The 19,688-nt window shown below is 34.1% G+C and overlaps 2 protein-coding genes across 2 annotated transcripts; one reads left to right on the top strand and one right to left on the bottom strand.

Moving 5' to 3' along the window:
* The first annotated feature begins 446 nt into the window (after positions 1–446).
* LOC133332723 (retrovirus-related Pol polyprotein from transposon 17.6) lies at positions 447–12,890 on the top strand. The gene is made up of 2 exons (XM_061541099.1): positions 447–2,090; positions 12,273–12,890. Exons 1-2 carry the CDS (start codon positions 447–449, stop codon positions 12,888–12,890), a joined length of 2,262 nt encoding a protein of 753 aa, XP_061397083.1.
* Positions 12,891–15,638: 2,748 nt separating this feature from the next.
* Positions 15,639–18,009, bottom strand: LOC133332725 (lissencephaly-1 homolog). The gene is made up of 8 exons (XM_061541100.1): positions 17,893–18,009; positions 17,526–17,826; positions 17,301–17,457; positions 17,056–17,233; positions 16,844–16,979; positions 16,616–16,771; positions 15,798–15,993; positions 15,639–15,727 (listed from the first exon to the last, which is right to left on the bottom strand). Exons 1-8 carry the CDS (start codon positions 17,928–17,930, stop codon positions 15,654–15,656), a joined length of 1,236 nt encoding a protein of 411 aa, XP_061397084.1. The 5' UTR covers positions 17,931–18,009; the 3' UTR covers positions 15,639–15,653.
* Positions 18,010–19,688: the final 1,679 nt, after the last annotated feature.

Below are 19,688 nucleotides of genomic sequence, written 5' to 3'. Positions count from 1 at the left end.
AACACTCTGCAAAAACAAAACCTGACATAACTCAGCCTTTTCATATTCGAATGGCGAACTATTTGAAAGTTCGTGAGCGTATTTTCAACTCCGAAGTTTCCGTAAAACCCATTTTTATTTCCAAACGTATTTTGAAAGCTCGAGAGCGGTATCGTATCCGTCGTTTAAAACGAATTTCTATTTCATCTGCAAAATTTTCTGAATTGGGATTTAACGATCCTCGTCCATTTCGAGAAGTTCTAGTTAATGGAGAACCTGTTTTGGCATTATTTGATAGTGGAGCAACAGTGACCTGCTTAGGCAAAAATTGTATTTCTTTAATTGAAAAATTGAATCTTAAGATTATTCCTGTTTTCAAGTGTAGTGTAGGTACTGCTAATGGACAGCGTGTTACTTGTGCCGGAAAAATTAGGGTAGACCTTACATTTGATGATATGACGAAGACCATGGAAGTGTATGTTATTCCGGGTCTCGAAAACTCTATGTATTGCGGTGTCGATTTCTGGAAAGCATTTAATATTGCTCCGAAGCTTATAAGCAGTTTAGAGATCAGTCCAAAAGTTGAAGATTCCGATTTACATATTCTTAATGATGATCAGATAGCTCTGCTCGAGAAGAGTAAAGAAAGTTTTCATGATTTTGACAAATATGGTTTGGGGAAAACTCATTTAGAGGAACACGTCATCGATACTGGTGATGCCGTTCCGGTTAAACAACGTCACTATCCCGTTTCTCCAGCAGTGGAATCTTTAATTTATCAGGAACTTGATCGCATGCTTAGTTTGGGAGTCATCGAGCCGAGTACTTCACCGTGGAATTCACCAGTTACTCTTGTGCGTCGTGGGGAGAAGAATAGGTTATGTCTGGATGCACGCAAGTTGAATGAAGTCACCATCAAAGATGCGTATCCATTACCTTTTATTGATGCATTGCTAGGTCGTTTGCAAGATACATATTTCATTTCGAGCATAGATTTGAAAGATGCCTTCTGGCAGGTACCTCTGGCAGCTGACAGCCGTCCGAAAACTGCGTTTACAGTACCGGGGAGACCACATTATCAATTCACTGTCATGCCGTTCGGGTTGTGTAATGCAGCTCAGCGGTTATGTCGGTTGATGGATAAAGTGATCTCACCGGAACTGCGGAACAAGGTTTTCGTATACCTTGACGATCTTTTAGTGGTTTCGCCAGATTTTGAGACTCATGTCGATCTGTTGCGCAAGGTAGGAGAGATGTTGACCAGAGCAAACCTGACCATTAACTTGAAGAAATCTAAATTTTGTCGTCGAGAGTTGCGATATCTAGGATACATTGTCGGTGAGGGGAAGCTCAAGCCAGATCCTTCAAAGATAAACAGCATTACCGATATACCAATTCCTAAGAACACACGCGATGTTCGCAGATTTTTGGGAATGGCCTCTTGGTTCAGGCGTTTCATTCGAAACTATGCCGAAATTACCGCTCCTCTCACAAGCACGTTGAAGAAAGGTAAATCTTTTTGTTTTCATGATCAGGCCATCGATGCTTTTAACAAGTTGAAAGTAGCTTTGACTACTAGTCCTGTACTGAACCATCCTGTTTTTGATAAAAGATTTTATGTCCAATGTGACGCCTCTAATTTGGGTCTTGGTGCAGTCTTGTTCCAACTGGACGCTGAAGGTCTGGAACGTCCCATCGCATTTCATTCCGCTCAGCTATCCAAGGCAGAACGGAATTACAGTGTAACAGAGCGTGAGTGCTTAGCTGTCATCAGTGCTATCAAGAAGTTCCGTCCTTTTATTGAACTTATGCCTTTCACTGTAATTACTGATCACAGCGCTTTGAAATGGTTGATGAGACAGAAGGATCTCAGCGGTCGGTTGGCAAGATGGAGTTTAAAGCTCCAAGCTTTTAATTTTGATATCCAGCACCGTAAAGGATCACAAAATGTAGTCGCGGACACATTATCCCGTTTGCACATGGACGAAATCAACATGTTTATCGATGAAAAACCTTTAATTGATTTAGAATCTCCCGAATTTAAAAGTGAAGAATATTCACAGATAGTCAGCATGGTGCTCGAGAACCAAGACAGTTTACCCGATTTTAAAGTTTGTGATTCGTTTGTTTATAAAAAGACACTTCCGTCTGATGGCACTTCAGTCCACGAAAATTTCATTTGGAAACTCTGGGTTCCAAGTAACCTAACCGAATCACTTATCGAGAACACACACAAATCTTCTAGTCACTGTGGTATAGGTCGAACGATCGCGGCACTTCGACAGTATTTTTATTGGCCTAAAATGGCAAAACAAGTTCGAGATTTCATTAATGGTTGTATCGTTTGCAAGGAGACAAAAGCTCCAAATAAAATTTTACGAGGCAAGATGGGAAACGAAACTGTCACACACAGGCCATGGCAAAAGATTTTTATCGATTTTATTGGACCGTTTCCGAGATCGAGGTTAGGTAACGCGTTTATTCTGATTGTTTTAGATCACTTGACGAAGTTTGTTCTTTTGAAACCACTAGCTAAGGCAAATTCGAAAAATGTTATTAAATTTCTAGAATCCGAAGTATTTCACAAGTTTGGTGTACCACAATTAGTCCATTCGGACAATGGAAAACAATTTGTCTCGTCTGAATTCACTTCATTTTTACAAAAGTATGGTTGTAAGCAGATTCGTAACGCGGTGTACTCTCCACAAGCGAATGCATCCGAGAGAGTCAATCGGACCATTATCGCAGCGATTCGATCTTACGTATCGGAGGATCAAAAGGATTGGGATAGATATTTATCCTCAATCGAATGTTCATTAAGATCCACGCTTCACACTTCGACCGGCTTCACACCATATTTTTCACTTTTTGGCACACACATGATCACACACGCGAGTGAATACGATTTGGCACACAAACTTGGGATTCTAGAGGACGGCACGGTAGATATTGTTCCGAAACACGATATGTTGCACTTAGTCCGAGATACGATTAAAAGTAAATTGCACGATTCTTTCGAAAAATCGGCAACACGTTACAACACTCGATCTCGCGAAGTTAGCTTTAAACCGGGACAGGAAATACTGAGGAGGAATTTTGTTTTGAGTGACGCTTCCCGCCATCTTAATTCAAAATTATGTCAGAAGTTTGTCAAATGCAGAGTTGTTCAGAAGGTAGGGACCTCACTCTACGAGATTGAAGATTTGAACGGTAGGAAGATAGGGGTCTATCATTCGAAAGACCTGCAGCATATGGTACCAAACAAATAGTAGCCCGGTTATCTCAGTCGGTAGAGCATGAGACTCTTAATCTCAGGGTCGCAGTTCTTCCCCACTTTTCGTACATATCACGGTTGACTTCCCAAATCAGTTAGACTTCGGCTGGCCTGCGTCAACATGTTCGGGTTTGTTATGTCAGCCGGTTAACGCAATGCGCAGCGTAAACATCGCCCGCATTGTGGTCGATGCATTGAAAGCCTGACGGCTACCGGTTATCGATTACCCCTTTTTTTTTTGCAAGGTAATATTTTCGATTACGAGCAGCCTAATCGTTTACAAAGGGAATGCAAAAGAACGCCATTTGCATTCTGTCATTTGTTTCAAACTCATCAAGGCGGCAATTGGAAAAAAAATAAATTAAAAGTGAATTGTGCTAATTGTAAATTAAAAGGGAGTGCTCCGAATTTACTACCATCAGAATTTTGACGGCGCCCGGGATTTTTTTTGTATAGAGTGAGTTGGATCAAAATCCTTTCATGCAGATAAGACATTGTTATAGTTGTGCATTTTTTTTTTGTTTCTTATTGGCAACAGGTATTTCTTTGGGCACATGGGAGCGTAGGCTTCGGCCTCAACCAGCACTTATTTAAATGGCTACCACGCTGGCATTGACCAGCAACCACAGTTTGCATTTTTGTCCATCGTTACCATTCCAATACCGGGTTTCTTTCACCAGCACCACCACAACTCATTGAGAGTGACCACCACTCCAACCCATATACAGTGACCACCACCAGAACCCATTGGCAGTAATCCCAACTACAACCCATTGTAATTTATCACCACCACAAACTATCAATAGTGATCACCACCATTGTGTGAAACCATTTGGTACGACAACAACCACAAGCTGTTGCATCAACCATTAAAACCATCTCAATAAAGTCCAGCCTTCCAGTTGCTGAAGTTTTTTTGTAAGACCTGAGTGCGCTTCTCCCATCACCGCAGTAAGCATTTAGTGTAAAGAAAATATATCATAATTAGTTATTCGTATTTTTCTGCCACAGGCAGGAAAATACGGATACTATTATTTCTATCTATTCATCGACGGACAGCCGATCTGAAAAACATACATTGTACATACGTACATTTATGTATATATAGTGCAAATATAACGGCATATTACCGTTATTTTAAGCAGCCCATGTGCGTTCGTTTCTTTTCCTTTTTTGTGTTCCTAAATTTTTGGTACAGTACAGTTACAAACAACGATAGTTGTCGAAGATGATTAATAATTAAAGTTTGTGAAATAGCTTTAATCGTTTAAATTATTTAAAAAAAAGAAAAAAACTGAATTCATTAAAATTTATGAAAAATCTAGGATAATAATCTAATTTTGAGATTATTTGAAATGAAAAATGAATAATTGAAAACCAAATAATTATAATAATTAATCATTAAAAAAAAAATTTATTAGATTAGAATTTTAGTCAATTGTACAATAAAATTTTTTTGATTCTCGATTTTAATCATTTAGAAATTCGATGATCAAGAAATTGATAAATTAATGAAATCGATTAATTAAAAAAATATTCATTAATTATTTGATTTATAATCTATCATTAATTTAAAGAAATTAAAATTAAATTAATTATTTTAAATCTAAAAAAATAATTATCTGAGGGTCTAATAATTAACAAAATTAATTATACTATAATAAGTAAATTGTTAATATTATTATATAATTTAAATAATTAATGAAATTAAATTTTGATAAAGTTAAAGTCTAATTTTAAACTCAAATAATTATTAAAATTAATTATTTCAAACCCAAATAATTATTAAACTTAATTATTTCACAATCAAATAAATTAATTATTTCAAAATTTAAATAATTATTAAAATTAATTATTTCATAATTAATAAAATTAATTATTTTAAACTTGCTGGACGAGTAATTATTGGAAGACTTCAAAAGATTGATTATTTGAATCGCAATCTAACGTTGAAATAATTAAATTAATATTTTTTTTGAGAATTAAAAAAAAAAAACGAATTCCATCATTGAATATTAAAAAAATTAATTAAATAATTCAAATTATCATTCATATTATTATATTATATTTTATTATATATTTATTGTATGTAAATGTTGATCCCTATTAAATACTAGTAGCTTTTCAGTCATACCCGGTCTAGAAGGTGACCGAATATCTTACCTCTTGAGCTCAATAGGGTCGAGATTTATTTTACAAATTCTCATATGTTTGCATATTTCTTTTTATTGAATTTATGTTGGGATAAACATAGAACAATATAGGTATTTTGTTACTATACATATTCCCACCTTTGTTTTAATATAATGTTCACTCAGATAATACAAACTTAATGTCATAATGTACTATATATGAATCCCGATACAAATAAAAGGGAATAATGAATTTTTGTAACGGTGAAGTGAAAATGTGTTAGTCATTTATTTAATGGTGAAATAAGGTAGGTTCAGCCAAATAAAAATGTTTTAGGGGGTTTCCTGCAAAAGAAGAAACCCGCAGGGGATTTTGAAGAAATCCGTGGGAGGGCTTAAGGTACCCATACACCATCTGAGGTACCCACAACAACAATATCAAACATCTGTATCGCTATCGTGACTTTTTAATGTTATTTTTCTTTAATATACTGTTGTGCATGGTCGAGTGAGGACGATGAGCTGAGCCGAGGCAAAACAATAAAAATTGATGACATACCAACAACAGCTGAGTATGACACAAAGCCATAATACACTCTCGCCGATTTCATGTTACAACAATTAGAACCCTTGAAAAAATTTCATGTCGCACAGTGTTATTTAGAGTAACAACGCAAAGTAATTTATTATAATAGTTATTAATTAATGTAATAATTATTAAATAATCTAATAATTATTAGAAGCATAATTTTTAATAAATTATTCCTTGTGTATATTGTCTATGAACCATAGTATTCCTTTCGGCCCAAAATTTTATTTTTTCAAAATTATACATATTTTATAATTTCACTTATAAATTGATGTAAGTGTTAATCCCAATAGATTTTCATTAAACTAAAGTCATATTTTTACCTAATTACCATTTGAGCTCAATAGGTAGGGTCCTGACTTTTGACTTCGTTTTTTATTTATCCAAATTGGATATATAATCTTATACTGGGATAAACATATATATATATATATATATATATCTAAGTATACCATTTACAATTCAACTTAGATCATACGATGATGTATTCTTATTTAGTAATTCTATATTTAAGGTCTTTGAAGCAATGTACTGATTCTTGATATACATTTAAGGTAATAAAAAGGGTATAATGAATTTTATAACGATAAAAATTTAAATTAATATGTTGTAGTGATTTATTTTAATGTGGAATAAGGTAGGTCCAGCCAAATAAAATGTTTTTATGGGGTTTCCTGCAAAATGAGAAACCCGCAGGGGATTTTGAAGAAATCCGTGGGAGGGCTCAAGGTACCCATGCACCAGCTGGGGTACCCACAACAACTCTGTATCGCTATCGAGACTCTTTAATGTTATTTTTCTTTGATATACTGTTGTGCATGGTCGAGTGAGGACGATGAGCTAAGCCGAGGCAAAACAATAATAATTGATGACATACCAACAACAGCTGAGCATGACACAAAGCAATAATACACTCTCTCCGATTCATGTTACATATTGTCTCTGTCTATTGTTTTATTTATAAAAAATGAGGACGTGCTTAATTTTCGTTTTATATGTTTTATTTTTTAATATTATTTTTTGTTTTATTTTTGTTTTTCTGTTTATTTCGAATAAATTATAATAATAACAACAATGACCGTTAGGGTAATTTATACAACAACAAAATGAAAAAAAGGAAGTAGATACATGGTTCTTTTTGAAAACATGCACAGAATCACTTTCTGAGTAGATTTATGCATGTCCGTCGTCTCTTAAAGTTAAATTGTAAACAAAGTACGGGTCACATTTATGATCCGAATGGCAATTCTGAGCGAATTGTATTTAAGCTGATTTATCAAAAAAATCGCCCATAAAAATCCACATAATGGTCAACAAAAATCTCACAAAAAATTGTGAGACCGAGATTTCATTAAGAAACCTATAAAATTCGAAGCCTATTTTTGATTATTATTATTAAAAATTCACATCCAATTTTTTTATCATCCATTTTTATTAATATATTTCTATTTTACTGCGTCTTATTAGCACAATTTATAAATTTGAATGTCGGTTTACTCGATATTTGGTAACAATTGTTACCAAATTTTTCTAAATGTTGTCTGTTTACACAAAAACCGAGTAAAAGAGAGTCAAGTGAGAGAGCAAGTTTGACAGTTGAACAACAACAAACTTACTGGAGTTTACTGAAAGAATTTTATTCAGTAAGATTTTGCAAACTCAGCATTTTTTGATCAGCTGTTTTATGACCAAACACAAAAATTATTCAAAACATTTTTTTAATTTGCAAAGTTCAATTTGAAGTTAAGATGTATACAAATTACAGAAAATGGAAGAAAATTCGTAAGAGATGCAAAGTTTTATTAAATTAGAAACTAATTCCTTATATTTATTTTAGGCAAGTTCGGATAGAGAGCAATGTATTGATGCAGGAAGCTTACATGTTCCCGGGGAACATACCAAATCAATTTTTCTTTCATTGTTCATTTTATTTTTAATATTAAATGTAATACAAATAATTGTGTTTGTCCTTTTTTGTTTGTTTATTTTGGCGCAAATAAAAATTTGATTTGGCGCAAATAAAAATTTGATTTGGCGCAAATAAAAATTTGATTCAGTTTAAATAAAAATTTGATTTTCTTTTCAAACAGTAATTTTAATTCCCAATTTCAAGGCTCCAGCTCTATCTATTTAGTACTTTTTGTACTCATAAGTACGATTTTTTAAAGCTACCTCAATCCTGTATTCCAATAGTTTCTATTTTCAGGATTCCATCTTTCTGATAAAAGCTACCCTACCTTGTATAATTGTACCATGATACTACTGAGATCATGGCATAATGAATAGGTAGTCCATTTAGCGCAGCTGATGACTCGATTAACTGTCAAAGTGCGTAATTTCTACTTGAATTCGTTGAGCAATGTTTGCAACCATATGAAATATTATAAGAAAAAAATTGACAGACAAGATTTTTTGTTTTGATACATCACCTTGTTTTTGCATCATGCTCCGATCCATGGCACAATGAATCCATTTAGAACAGCTGATGTCTTGATTAACTGTCAAAGTGCGTATTTTCTACTTGAATATGATGTGCAATGCTGCCACATTTTTGAAATATTATAAGGATAAATTTGACAGATGGTCGAGACAAAAACAAATGTTTTTGTTTTGATACATTACCTTATTATTGCATCATGCTCCAATCGATGATGCAATAATAAGGTGATGTATACCAACAAAAACCTTTGTTTTTGTCTCGATTATCTGTCAATTTTTTCCATATAATATTTCAAATGGTTGGCAACACTGCATATCAAATTCAAGTAGAAATTATCCACTTTGACAGTTAATCAAGACATCAGCTGCGGTAAATGGACTACCTATTCATTCAACATATAACACGACGGATGGATCAACGCGAGCATGGCCTATAAATAAGGTCACCCAGGGTAACCAGGTGATAATCGATACCTCTCAAGTTTGCTATCAAAATGTATTATTATTGAATTGACTTCCATTAGAAAGCGTAAACAAAGTCGAAATTGTTGACATTAAGGGCTAAACAGAATGTTCGCGTTGAGCGTTTTTTGTTATCGCGTTAACGCACGCAAAAAGTTAAAATATATTTAACTCCGAAGCGCAGCGCACAACAAATTCGAGCGTTTGTGTTATCGTTTCCTTGTGGTTGTTGTATTTTCGATAACACATAAAGCAACGGATGGCTCAACGCGAGCATTCTGCTTAGCCCTTTATCGCAGCGCACATCAACTTCGAGCGTTTGTGTTATCGTTTCCTTGTGGTTGTTGTATTTTCGATAACATGTAAGGCGACGGATGGCTCAACGCGAGCATTCTGCTTAGCCCTTTTATTCAGCTGTCGTTTTACTTCGGAGGTTGTGTTCTTGGAAGATTGTGATGTGTGAATAAAAACAATTTTACAATTCACTTTTATTTATGGTAAGGATATTATATATAACAATTTTAAAACAGTTTATGGGGACCTATAAGGTGTGGATTTTTAAAGAAAAGTTTCAGAATTATTGAAAAATTTCTTGCGAGCATAAACAATAAGCAACATATTTTATATGTTTACTAAATGAAATCGCTGTAAATATCACATGCAAAATAAAACTCGATCGGTGCCGCTTCCATTTAGAGGAAAATCGAACTAGGTCAGTAAAACGCTCAAATTTTAATGAACTAAAAGGAACGACTTTGAAAGACCTAGTTCAATCGGTCTTTTAAGTGAATCGTTCATTTGAACTAGTTCGTTCGTGAACTGGTTCTAGAGTATCATTTGGAATCTCTAACACCAGCTGGTCTTCGGGAATTAACAGCTGATATTGTTGTTGAGCAATCCTAATCGGTGTTTGTTTTGATTCTGGGTTTTATCAGTTAGGTTTTGACTCAATTTCGTCCAATTCCACAACGCCGTCAAAACATTAGAAGCGGCATTGTACTTATTTTCTTTTTTTCATTCGAAAGCACTCCACGCCACCGAGGAGTTAATACTTTGCAATCTCTTCACTGTTTAAAATCAGGAATATTTGATCAATTTACAACGTTTAAGCTGTAATGTCACTTATAAAGAATTTGGTAAAGGAACCCGAAAGGAAGGATTCGAAATCGGACAATGATAGCGATGGTGAAAAGAAGCCGAGGCCAATAATAAAATCCGCGGCTTAACTCTAGTTTAGTAAAAACGATCAGATTTTTCTGAAATTTTTTTCAGAGGTAGGTATTTTTACCCTTATTATGGGGATATCTTTTTTTCTTGGGGGACGTACCCGGTTACCCGGTTATTTGACCCGGAAGTTCGGGTACGGGTACCCGGTTATATCCGGTTCTACGGATCCGGTTAATATAATATGGGTATCATTTTAAAGGTTATAAAAATACCTTTCCATTGAGTGGTAATATGATGGGGTTATCTCAAACCATTTTGCAGATATAGTAAAAAAACTGGGTTTTGGTCCCCGATTTTTTTGAAAAACTCCCTAAAAGTCGAACTTGGGCCCATTATAGTACCTCTCTAACCCAAACTCAAATGATAGACCACAATTTGCCCTTTCCAAAATGGTGCGATATGTGGCTGTATCTGTTGTGGATCAAAAGATATGGGCCTTAGAACCCTACAAAAACAAGAAAATTCTGTCGCGTAGCCGGTGTTGGTATCTGTCCATAGGAGAAAGTCTTAAATCCCCGGCCGAAGGCCGGCTACACAAAAAATATTCTATTTAGAAGGATTTTCTGCCGCGTTAGCCGGTGTTGGCATCTGTCCATAGGAGAAAGTCTTAAATCCCCGGCCGAAGGCCGGTCACCCAAAAAAATATTCCATTTAACAAGAGATTCTGTCGCGTAGCCGGTGTTGGTAGCTGTCCATAGGAGAAAGTCTTAAATCCCCGGCCGAAGGCCGGTTACACAAAAAATATTCTATTTAGAAGAATTTTCTGCCGCGTTAGCCGGTGTTGGCATCTGTCCATAGGAGAAAGCTAAAATCCCCGGCCGAAGGCCGGTCACCCAAAAAAGTATTCCATTTAACAAGAGATTCTGTCGCGTAGCCGGTGTTGGTATCTGTCCATAGGAGAAAGTCTTAAATACCCGGCCGAAGGCCGGCTACAAAAAAAAATATTATATTTAGAAGGAGTTTCTGCCGCGTTAGCCGGTGTTGGCATCTGTCCATAGGAGAAAGTCTTAAATCCCCGGCCGAAGGCCGGTCACCCAAAAAACACCATGCTATTTAAAAGGAGATTCTGTCATGTAGAAAGATTTTCCTTGTTTTATAGGGTTCTAAGGCCCATATCTTTTGATCCACAACAGATACAGCCACATATCGCACCATTTTGGAAAGGGCAAATTGTGGTCTATCATTTGGGTCCTGTTTGGAGAGGGACTATAATGGACCCAAGTTCGACTTTTAGGGAGTTTTTCAAAAAAATCGGGGACCAAAACCCAGTTTTTTGACTATATCCCTAAAATGGTTTGAGATAACCCCATCATATTACCACTCAATGGAAAGGTATTTTTATAACCTTTAAAATGATACACATATTATATTAACCGGATCCGTAGAACCGGATATAACCGGGTACCCGTACCCGAACTTCCGGGTCAAATAACCGGGTAACCGGGTACGTCCCCCAAGAAAAAAAGATATCCCCATAATTAGGGTAAAAATACCTACCTCTGGAAAAAATTTCAGAAAAATTTGATCGTTTTTACTAAACTAGAGTTGTTCCAAATCCGCTATAGATCTGCAACGTTTGAAACTTGAAAAACTAATGAAAAATCCTGTAAGTATAGCCATTATACTATGTGGGCCTTGGGTCTCTGATCACAACGATTAAGTTGTAATATTATCGATGTTCTTAACTCCGGAGGTATGGGGTTATGAAGTGGCTCCTGCATGCAATGAAGTCCTTGGCATAGTCTCTATTGGCATCTGTGTGTTATTGATAGCCTTAAAAACACCGGGACAGTGACCAGCAAAATTTGTTGCAATAAGTGATATGTCGTTTTAAATGGTAGAACTTTCCTAGGGACTTTTGGATAGGTCGTTATAACCGATATTTCGTTATAAATGGTGTCGTAATAAACGATTTCTACGGTATCTTGCTAAATTTGCATTAGCTGCAAATGAGAATTAGAAGGGTACCATAACCAATCATCTGTAGTTACTAGACCCTTGAGTAAGGATAGATTTTCTTAAAACAATGTTTTTGGAATCGCTCATGGCCCATTGGGCTAGGTTCTCGTTTATAAAATAAATTGAAATTAAAAAATTAAATTGAAATTAAATTTCCCAAATAACAAGGATCTGTATACGAAATACGCTAACACTTATTTCTTTTCCATAGGACAAACCTGTGATTATCCCTGAGCATCGCAAAGAAAAGGACTATATGGCAAGTGTTCCCACATTTGTGCGAAATGTTATGGGTTCCAGTGCTGGAGCCGGGTCTGGAGAATTTCATGTGTACCGGCATTTGCGTCGCAAGGAGTATGCTCGCCAAAAAATGATTCAACAGAAAAGTTTGCAAGAACAACTTGACGATGAGTATCAGCAAAAAATAGAAGAAAATCGTCGTAAAGCTGAAGAGAAAACGGCAAAGAAGAGAGCAAAGCGCCTTAAGAAGAAGCAACGGGCAAAAAAGCCTAGACAACAGAAAGCTCCCGGTGAATCGACGAAGAGCAATGAAGACGATGGCAATACATCAAGCGACTGTAGTGAGGACAACGATAATGACAATAAAGCAAATGACGATAGTCCAGCAACATTAACATCTAACGAGTCTGTGGAAAATAATGCGCCCAGTGTCAATAACGCCGATGATTGCACGAAGGATGCTAAATCAAATTCCTCTGATGAAACTCCGCTGAATAAGGATACAATATTGGTAGAGTCTTCTTCGGCATCTACAGCAGCAACTAAAGATGATGTTACAGAAAACGATAAAGAGCATCCAGACACATGATTATAGATGTACTTTTAAATATTTTTATGTAAAAAAAACATTTTTTAATTAATAAATAGAATTCTTTTACGAACTGCGTCCGTATTCAATGACATTTTATGCCATTATGGCATAAATATTTTCAAAACAAAATCAGAGACGGAATTGAGATTAGATTTTACTGGGGAATTTCGAGGTATGGGGAAAAGGTGTAACAGTCCCGAGAAGGAAAACAATATAGTTCCAATCCTCCGGCATCCACGTTTGTGAAGTTAATGTCAAAAACATCCATACACCCCACTTTAAAAAAGTGCATGTGGTATCTTCGCCATTCATAATTGGTCGATTATGAATTGCAAACAAACATGAATGTGCTCATTGTCAGTTGCCCTTCGAATGAAACTTTCTATATGGCAATGGCTCAGTAATTTTTATTTTGAGGAGCACATTTTTCTGTCAAATGAGTTGACACTCTTACAACAACAAATTTCCATGTGGTTGTTGTATCGTTTTTTGTACAGCAACTTACAACAACAAATTTCCTGCTGTTGTAAAGTTTTTTGTACTAATTTTTTAATTCCAATTTTTCTTTATTTTCCGGCCAAGTTTCGAATTTCATCTCTGAAATAATTAAGATCAACATTTCCATTAGCTTATTGCCATATAACAAAAAATCCTCCCAAAAAATACATTCTTAATAAAACAACTCAAATGTCTTTTGTTATGTACTTCGAATGAATTATATATGTATATTGAATGTTTATTATTGCAAATTTCTGAGTATTCATTTCGTTTTAAACACAAACAAATTAAGGATGGATTTAGATTTTCATTATATTTTATTCGGATAAATGACGACATGACAAAATCTACATATTTAGTTTATATCATCTTATGTTTTGTTTGAGTGAAATAAAATTATTAATTTGTGAAACAGTAATTCTTTTCACTACCGTTTTTTTTGTTTGTTTTCAGAATAAAGCCTCATAATTACTGTTTCCACTCATAGTTTCCTCTTTCAGATATTTCATAATGTTTGTTTTTGTTTTCGGTATAGAATTGGTGGAATTGTTTTTTAAGCATTTCAATGATATATGTATGTGCAGCAGCAGAGTGTTCTCCACTTTAGATTTATATACTTGTTTAGTTTTTCTTCATATATTTTAACAATAACAAAATGTTGCAAAGAAAGAAAAGCAGCTACTAAATATTCTGGGTTTCAGAGAACTTATAATTTGGACAAATATTATTACATTATTGACGGCGGTGATGAAAATAATGAAATGTTGAAAATGTGTCTGTTTATAGCAGTAAAACAAGTTGTTTTGGATTTTGTTTAGCCAAGTATTTTTATATTTTCCCAAATTTGTTGTTGATACTGTTTTTGCTTTTACTTTCACACGATATATTTCATGTATTTCGAACATGTGTAACTTTAGTAAATACAAGTTTGAATTTCAATACAATTTCGAGATAGTGCATATATAATTGGGTTTTGTTGTCTTTATCTGACTGTTAATAATTGTGGGAGTGCTTAAAAAAATTAAACTTTAAAAAAATAAATGAACAGAATTCGTTGGCAAATAAAAAATCTATACAATATGTATTGGATGTAGTATGTCATTCTTTTGACACGCTGTGTTATTACAACTGTATATAAAAAAATAAAACAAATTTGTATTCACTTAGTCGTCGTTGAGCACATTTTGTATGATCCAAACTTCAATTACATGGAACGGACTTCAATGTTTTCCTCATGTTGACTGGCGGCGTTGGCTGTGGAGTTTCGATACTTGGAGGTGGTTGAATTGAAATGTTATTAGATTTGGGAAGAAAAACACAACACACATGTATATCGGGGTCTTATAATATATGTATCATCAGTTGTCGTTTACACAAGGTCTGGTTTTTCTCCTCTTCATTTTTGTTGTTGTTGTTAATTATTAACTCTCTATGAGTAATGTAAATATAACTCGCCTTAATTAAAAAAGCCCTACTATTTAAAGTACAAATTAAGATTAACTTAAAATTTCTACTTGAACTTGAATTTATAGAGACACATTTTCATTAAGTTTTATTTTCTTTTTTCATTTTGTATAAAATCATAATTCTAATAATGATTGTATGTGTTTATTTATATATATAGAAATAATAATTAAAAATAATAATCCAGCAAGCGAAAACTTAAAGTGTGTGTGTTGTTTACAATTACAATTAAAAGGCGTAGTACACATAACATTCGATTTGAGTTCTACTCAATACTTACAATATAAGAGAAATAGATTTGAAAACAAGTCTGCCTATACCTTGCACTTTCTTTTTCGGAAAATGTCGAGAATTGCAGTATATTCTAAAACTTGGTTCTAACAGGCATTGGCAGGCAAACTATCATTTGGACTCACGAATCACGATTACGCCTAAAGAAAAAAAAAATGTGAGAATTTTGCACTTTCAAGCAATTGCGTTTGCCATATCTTGGTTGGTTGTAGTTGATTTTTTTTTGTTTAAACGTAATTTTAGTTGGTAATCTATATTATATAGAGATGAATCACAAGATTCTTGAATTGTTTTGTTTTTCGATATTAAATTATAATCAATAAATATATATTTATGTATAGGTTGTGTGTGTGTATTTTATCTGCATTAATTGAAGTAAATTGTAGCTCTTAAACAATATATATTATTTTATTTTCATCTCCTGACAAGGGAGCACACAAAACAGACCAATGCCAAATTATGTGTCCCTATCGCCTAACCTTTTTATTATCATTAATTACTATTGGCTTAACGACATTCCCAAACCTTAACCGTTGTATCTACGCTACCCGAAATGACATATGGATGTGTTTTGTGGAAATCTGTGAGAAAAAAATAAAATTATGTATAGAAAACGATTTGACTAGCAGAAATCAATTCAAAAGCACATACCAACTGAAGTGCAGAAATGTTGATGCGCGGTAAGAGTTTTCGTGCATCGTTTGTTGCGTAAATCCCAAATTCGTATAGTTTTGTCGTCACTGGCTGATATTAAATATTTGCCGCCGGGATGGAAAGCCAATTCTCGCACCCAGTTGTCATGTCCAGTGAGTACAAATAAGCATATTCCAACACTCACGTCCCAGACCTGAAATAAAGAAAACATAACGTCATTCATAAAATGTATTTTTACAACAACCAAAAAATGTGACGCGTCACATCATACATGTAAATAAATTGTTTTAAAAAGTATAGTAAAAATATGAGCTACCCGGACATTAATTAGTTCACATAATAATATTCGTTCGATGTGTAATAATATATATTTTGCTCCTATACAAACTTGACAAAATTCCGATATATGCGATTAAAAGCCAACATATTAAAGAAGTCAAATGAATTACAATGGAATAAGTGTGTGGATGAATTTTGATCCTACTTTTGCAAGCCCTTTTGCTCTTCAAGATACCAGCTAAAATCTATACCAACTCCAAAAATTGTAATCACAAGAATTTTGTCAAATTTCTATTGAGGCAAAATATTTTTTTAAGCCCCTGCATGTATATATAAATTGTATGGAATAAAAATATGTCAATAATAAATTAGAACTAATCGAATAAAAAAAGAATTAATTAACACACATACTACATATTATGAAATATTAACCACTTATCATTGATGTTTCAATTATTTTATAGCTTAATTGCTTTTGCATTTGATTCCTCTATAGGAATTTAGATTGAATTATAAATATAATAATATTAACTTACGCGAATGGTTTTGTCCCTTGATCCAGATGCTAAGAATGGACCTTGATGGTGACCTTTTTTGTTATCTGCTCCTGCAGCTTCATTAATTGCAGAAGAAGCAGCCTCTGGTGCCCAAGCAATACACTCAACTGTGTGATCATGGTCGCGTAACTCAACCTTTTATTAAAAATTTTCAAATTTTTAAATTACAATCCAAAAAGAGAAAGATATTTTTGTATTTAAACTTACTTTGCAGTCTTTTGAATTTAACGACCAAACACGAACTGTGTGATCAATTGAGCATGATGCAAACAAGTTACCTTCCATGTGTACACGTACCATACGTACCCACTCTCGGTGGCCAACAAAAGTTTTGACACAATATCTGCAATTTTAGAAAATGTAGTCAAGTAAAACAATACATAAATTTGCTCACACAAGTTTGTATATTCGACACTCACCCAGTGGCAACTTCCCACATTTTAATTGTTCTGTCACGTGACGCTGAAAGCACGTAATCACCGGCTGGCACAAAAGCTACAGACGATACATTGTGATCATGTCCATGCATTGTTTTGACACATTCATAACTCTGCTGGAAATCCCATAATTTGATAGACAAGTCAGCGCTGCACGATGCTGTATATGGAATACAAAAAATAAGTATTACCCAAAAGAAATCATTATTGGGAGAGTAGCATCATACCTAGCAGTTTTCCTTGAGCATCAAATGCTATATCCTGCACGGAATTTGTGTGACCCTTAAGACTGCGTTCATATTCTCCTGTTTCAAAATCCCATATTTTAATGACTGCATCTTCTGATGCCGATACCATTAGACTGAATATTGGATGAAATATAACCTAAAATAACCGTCAAGTTATTAATTTTCAATCATTAATATTTGTTTTCTATATAGAGAGATACTTACTCGTGTTATGCTGGCACGATGACCTGATAATGAAAACTTTTCAGGTGGTCTGGGTATCCATTCGCCAGGTTTACGATCTACTTTTGTCGGAGCACCCTCTATAACCTCTTTTTGAGTTTCTGCAAGTTTAGCCTCAAGGTCCAATACTTTCTTTTGTAAACGTATAACCGAGGTCCACTTCTTTTCTAGCAGACCACCAAACTTCTTTTCAGTTTCACCACTGAGATCGGCTTCTTTACGGAAAGCTTCCAATGATTCTGAGTATCCATTACTGCCTAAATAATCGGCAATCGCTTGGTTACTGCAATTGGAAAAATATTCGAAATAAACAACTGTTTGCATCACTCAGTATCATTTGAATACTTACAGCTCCTCGCGCTGCCGTTGCGACAACACCATTTTCATGCTGTTCTCAATTAAGGTCGGCTTTGTGTTGTTCCTCACTGATAAATGTCACTTTTGTACAATTGCCAAAATATTATTTTATATTTAGTAAATATATTCCTTAGTGCTCAGCACTTTAGGGATATCTGAAAATAGAAATGACATTTAATTTGTTATTTATTAATTTATTTTAGAAGTAGTTTTATGTGTTTTATGGAATTTTTCTTCTTAAAAAGTCTGCGTACAGGGAGCAAAAAAATTAATAATTACTGACAGGTTTACATTGGATAAGTAGTTTTGTGTTGCCATCTACCACAATAGCAGGTTAAAAATAATTCGATTGCCTACATAAAAATGTAAACGTCAATTCAAACTTCATTTTAAATTAGTCGGAAAAAAATTACACAAGTTTATTAATTATATATTTTTGTCTGGAGTCACAATCACAATAAAAGAGAACTCTTTTATTTCTACTCCGACTTAAGAACCCTAAAGAGTTTTCAACGCAGTTATGTGAAGAAGAAAGTGAAGAAATGCTAAAAAAAATCTCTTTGATACAATAAGGAATCTTATTGAGGTATCATATGAATTGATTAAAATTTGTGATTTTCTATTTAATATTTTCATTTCAATATTTTCTAAATCTAACACATTATCAAACTTTTATTTAGATAAGAAAAGGTATATAACAACAAAATATAAATCAAATTCGAACAAATATAAACATCACGGTGTAAGGTTCGCTGTTAAAAATAACAAGTGTTTGTATTTGTGTATAGCTTTCAATTGTTATAGGACCACATGGCCATTAATATAAATTTGCTTTGAAGGCATATTTAGGATATCATCGTTGTCATTTATGCAATTTGCAACCCATTGAAATCATAATCGTTACATATTACATACATAATTTCCAAATTAGTCGTCCGAAAACGAACAAATTAGAGCAAATATTAGGACGAATGCAGCTCTATGCACACTTCCCAGTTTGAACGAAAACGTGTTACTTCAATGTTAACATATGGGTGGATTGGGACATATTTATCCTTGGGAGCAACACAATATCGTACAATGCCTGATTTGTGGCGAAAATTTCAAATTATTTCAATGAAGGGCCTGCGTTATTAGAATGTCATTTAGGACGAACAAGTTTGGAAAGAATGTATCAATTATTATCACAACAACAATATCATTGACATAGGCCGCAGTATTAGTTCTATGTTAGTCCAATTTCACAAGTATTTCGTTCATAGCCAGTAGCTATATCAGGGGTCATACATACGGAACTCTCTCCAATGAATTCAATTAGGAAGTATTAATTTTATTAACGCTTATGCTTTACTCATTTGTCATACCACCAAAAATTCAGATTTTCCAATTAATGTGTTTTGGCAAGTTTTAAATAATTTCAATGTTCTGCATGACTCACAAAAAAAACCTAACGGTGGTTTCAATGTTCTATTAACAACATTTTGGATTGTAACATTAGATTGGATAAGGTCGTATTTACACATTTGCTATTAACTGTTATATTGTGGTTTATTTGATATTATTCTCCTACAAGATACGTCAAATAAACCACAATAGGGTAGTTGATCGCATATATGTGTTACGAAAAAAAATCTTATACGCCAAACGATTAGGGAAGCAATTATTGCAGAAAACACTTTTATCTACAATTAATTGTCATATATCCAGAATAGTATTAAATTATGTTTGCTCTCGGAATTTTATTTTATGTTAGTCCATTTCCTAACGTGTGTGGACTGCTCCAGCAAA

This window comes from Musca vetustissima, unplaced genomic scaffold (genome assembly GCF_032173495.1).
Source record: "Musca vetustissima isolate MV318-11 ecotype Yass unplaced genomic scaffold, APGP_CSIRO_Mvet_v1 utg307353, whole genome shotgun sequence".
NCBI lineage: Eukaryota > Metazoa > Arthropoda > Insecta > Diptera > Muscidae > Musca > Musca vetustissima.
The sequence above is the reverse complement of the archived record's forward strand: the minus strand, read 5'-3'. Positions and strand labels throughout refer to the sequence as shown.

Excerpts from the sequence above, each read along its gene's own strand:
- LOC133332723 (XM_061541099.1), top strand. The coding sequence starts at position 447 with ATGGAAGTGTATGTTATTCCGGGTCTCGAAAACTCTATGTATTGCGGT. Across the intron at positions 2,091-12,272 it reads ACAGTTTACCCGATTTTAAA|GACAAACCTGTGATTATCCC; the intron begins GTTTGTGATTCG and ends TCTTTTCCATAG.
- LOC133332725 (XM_061541100.1), bottom strand. The coding sequence starts at position 17,930 with ATGAAAATGGTGTTGTCGCAACGGCAGCGCGAGGAGCT. Across the intron at positions 17,234-17,300 it reads TGCTCAAGGAAAACTGCTAG|CATCGTGCAGCGCTGACTTG; the intron begins GTATGATGCTAC and ends TTCCATATACAG. Across the intron at positions 16,772-16,843 it reads TAAATTCAAAAGACTGCAAA|GTTGAGTTACGCGACCATGA; the intron begins GTAAGTTTAAAT and ends TTTTAATAAAAG.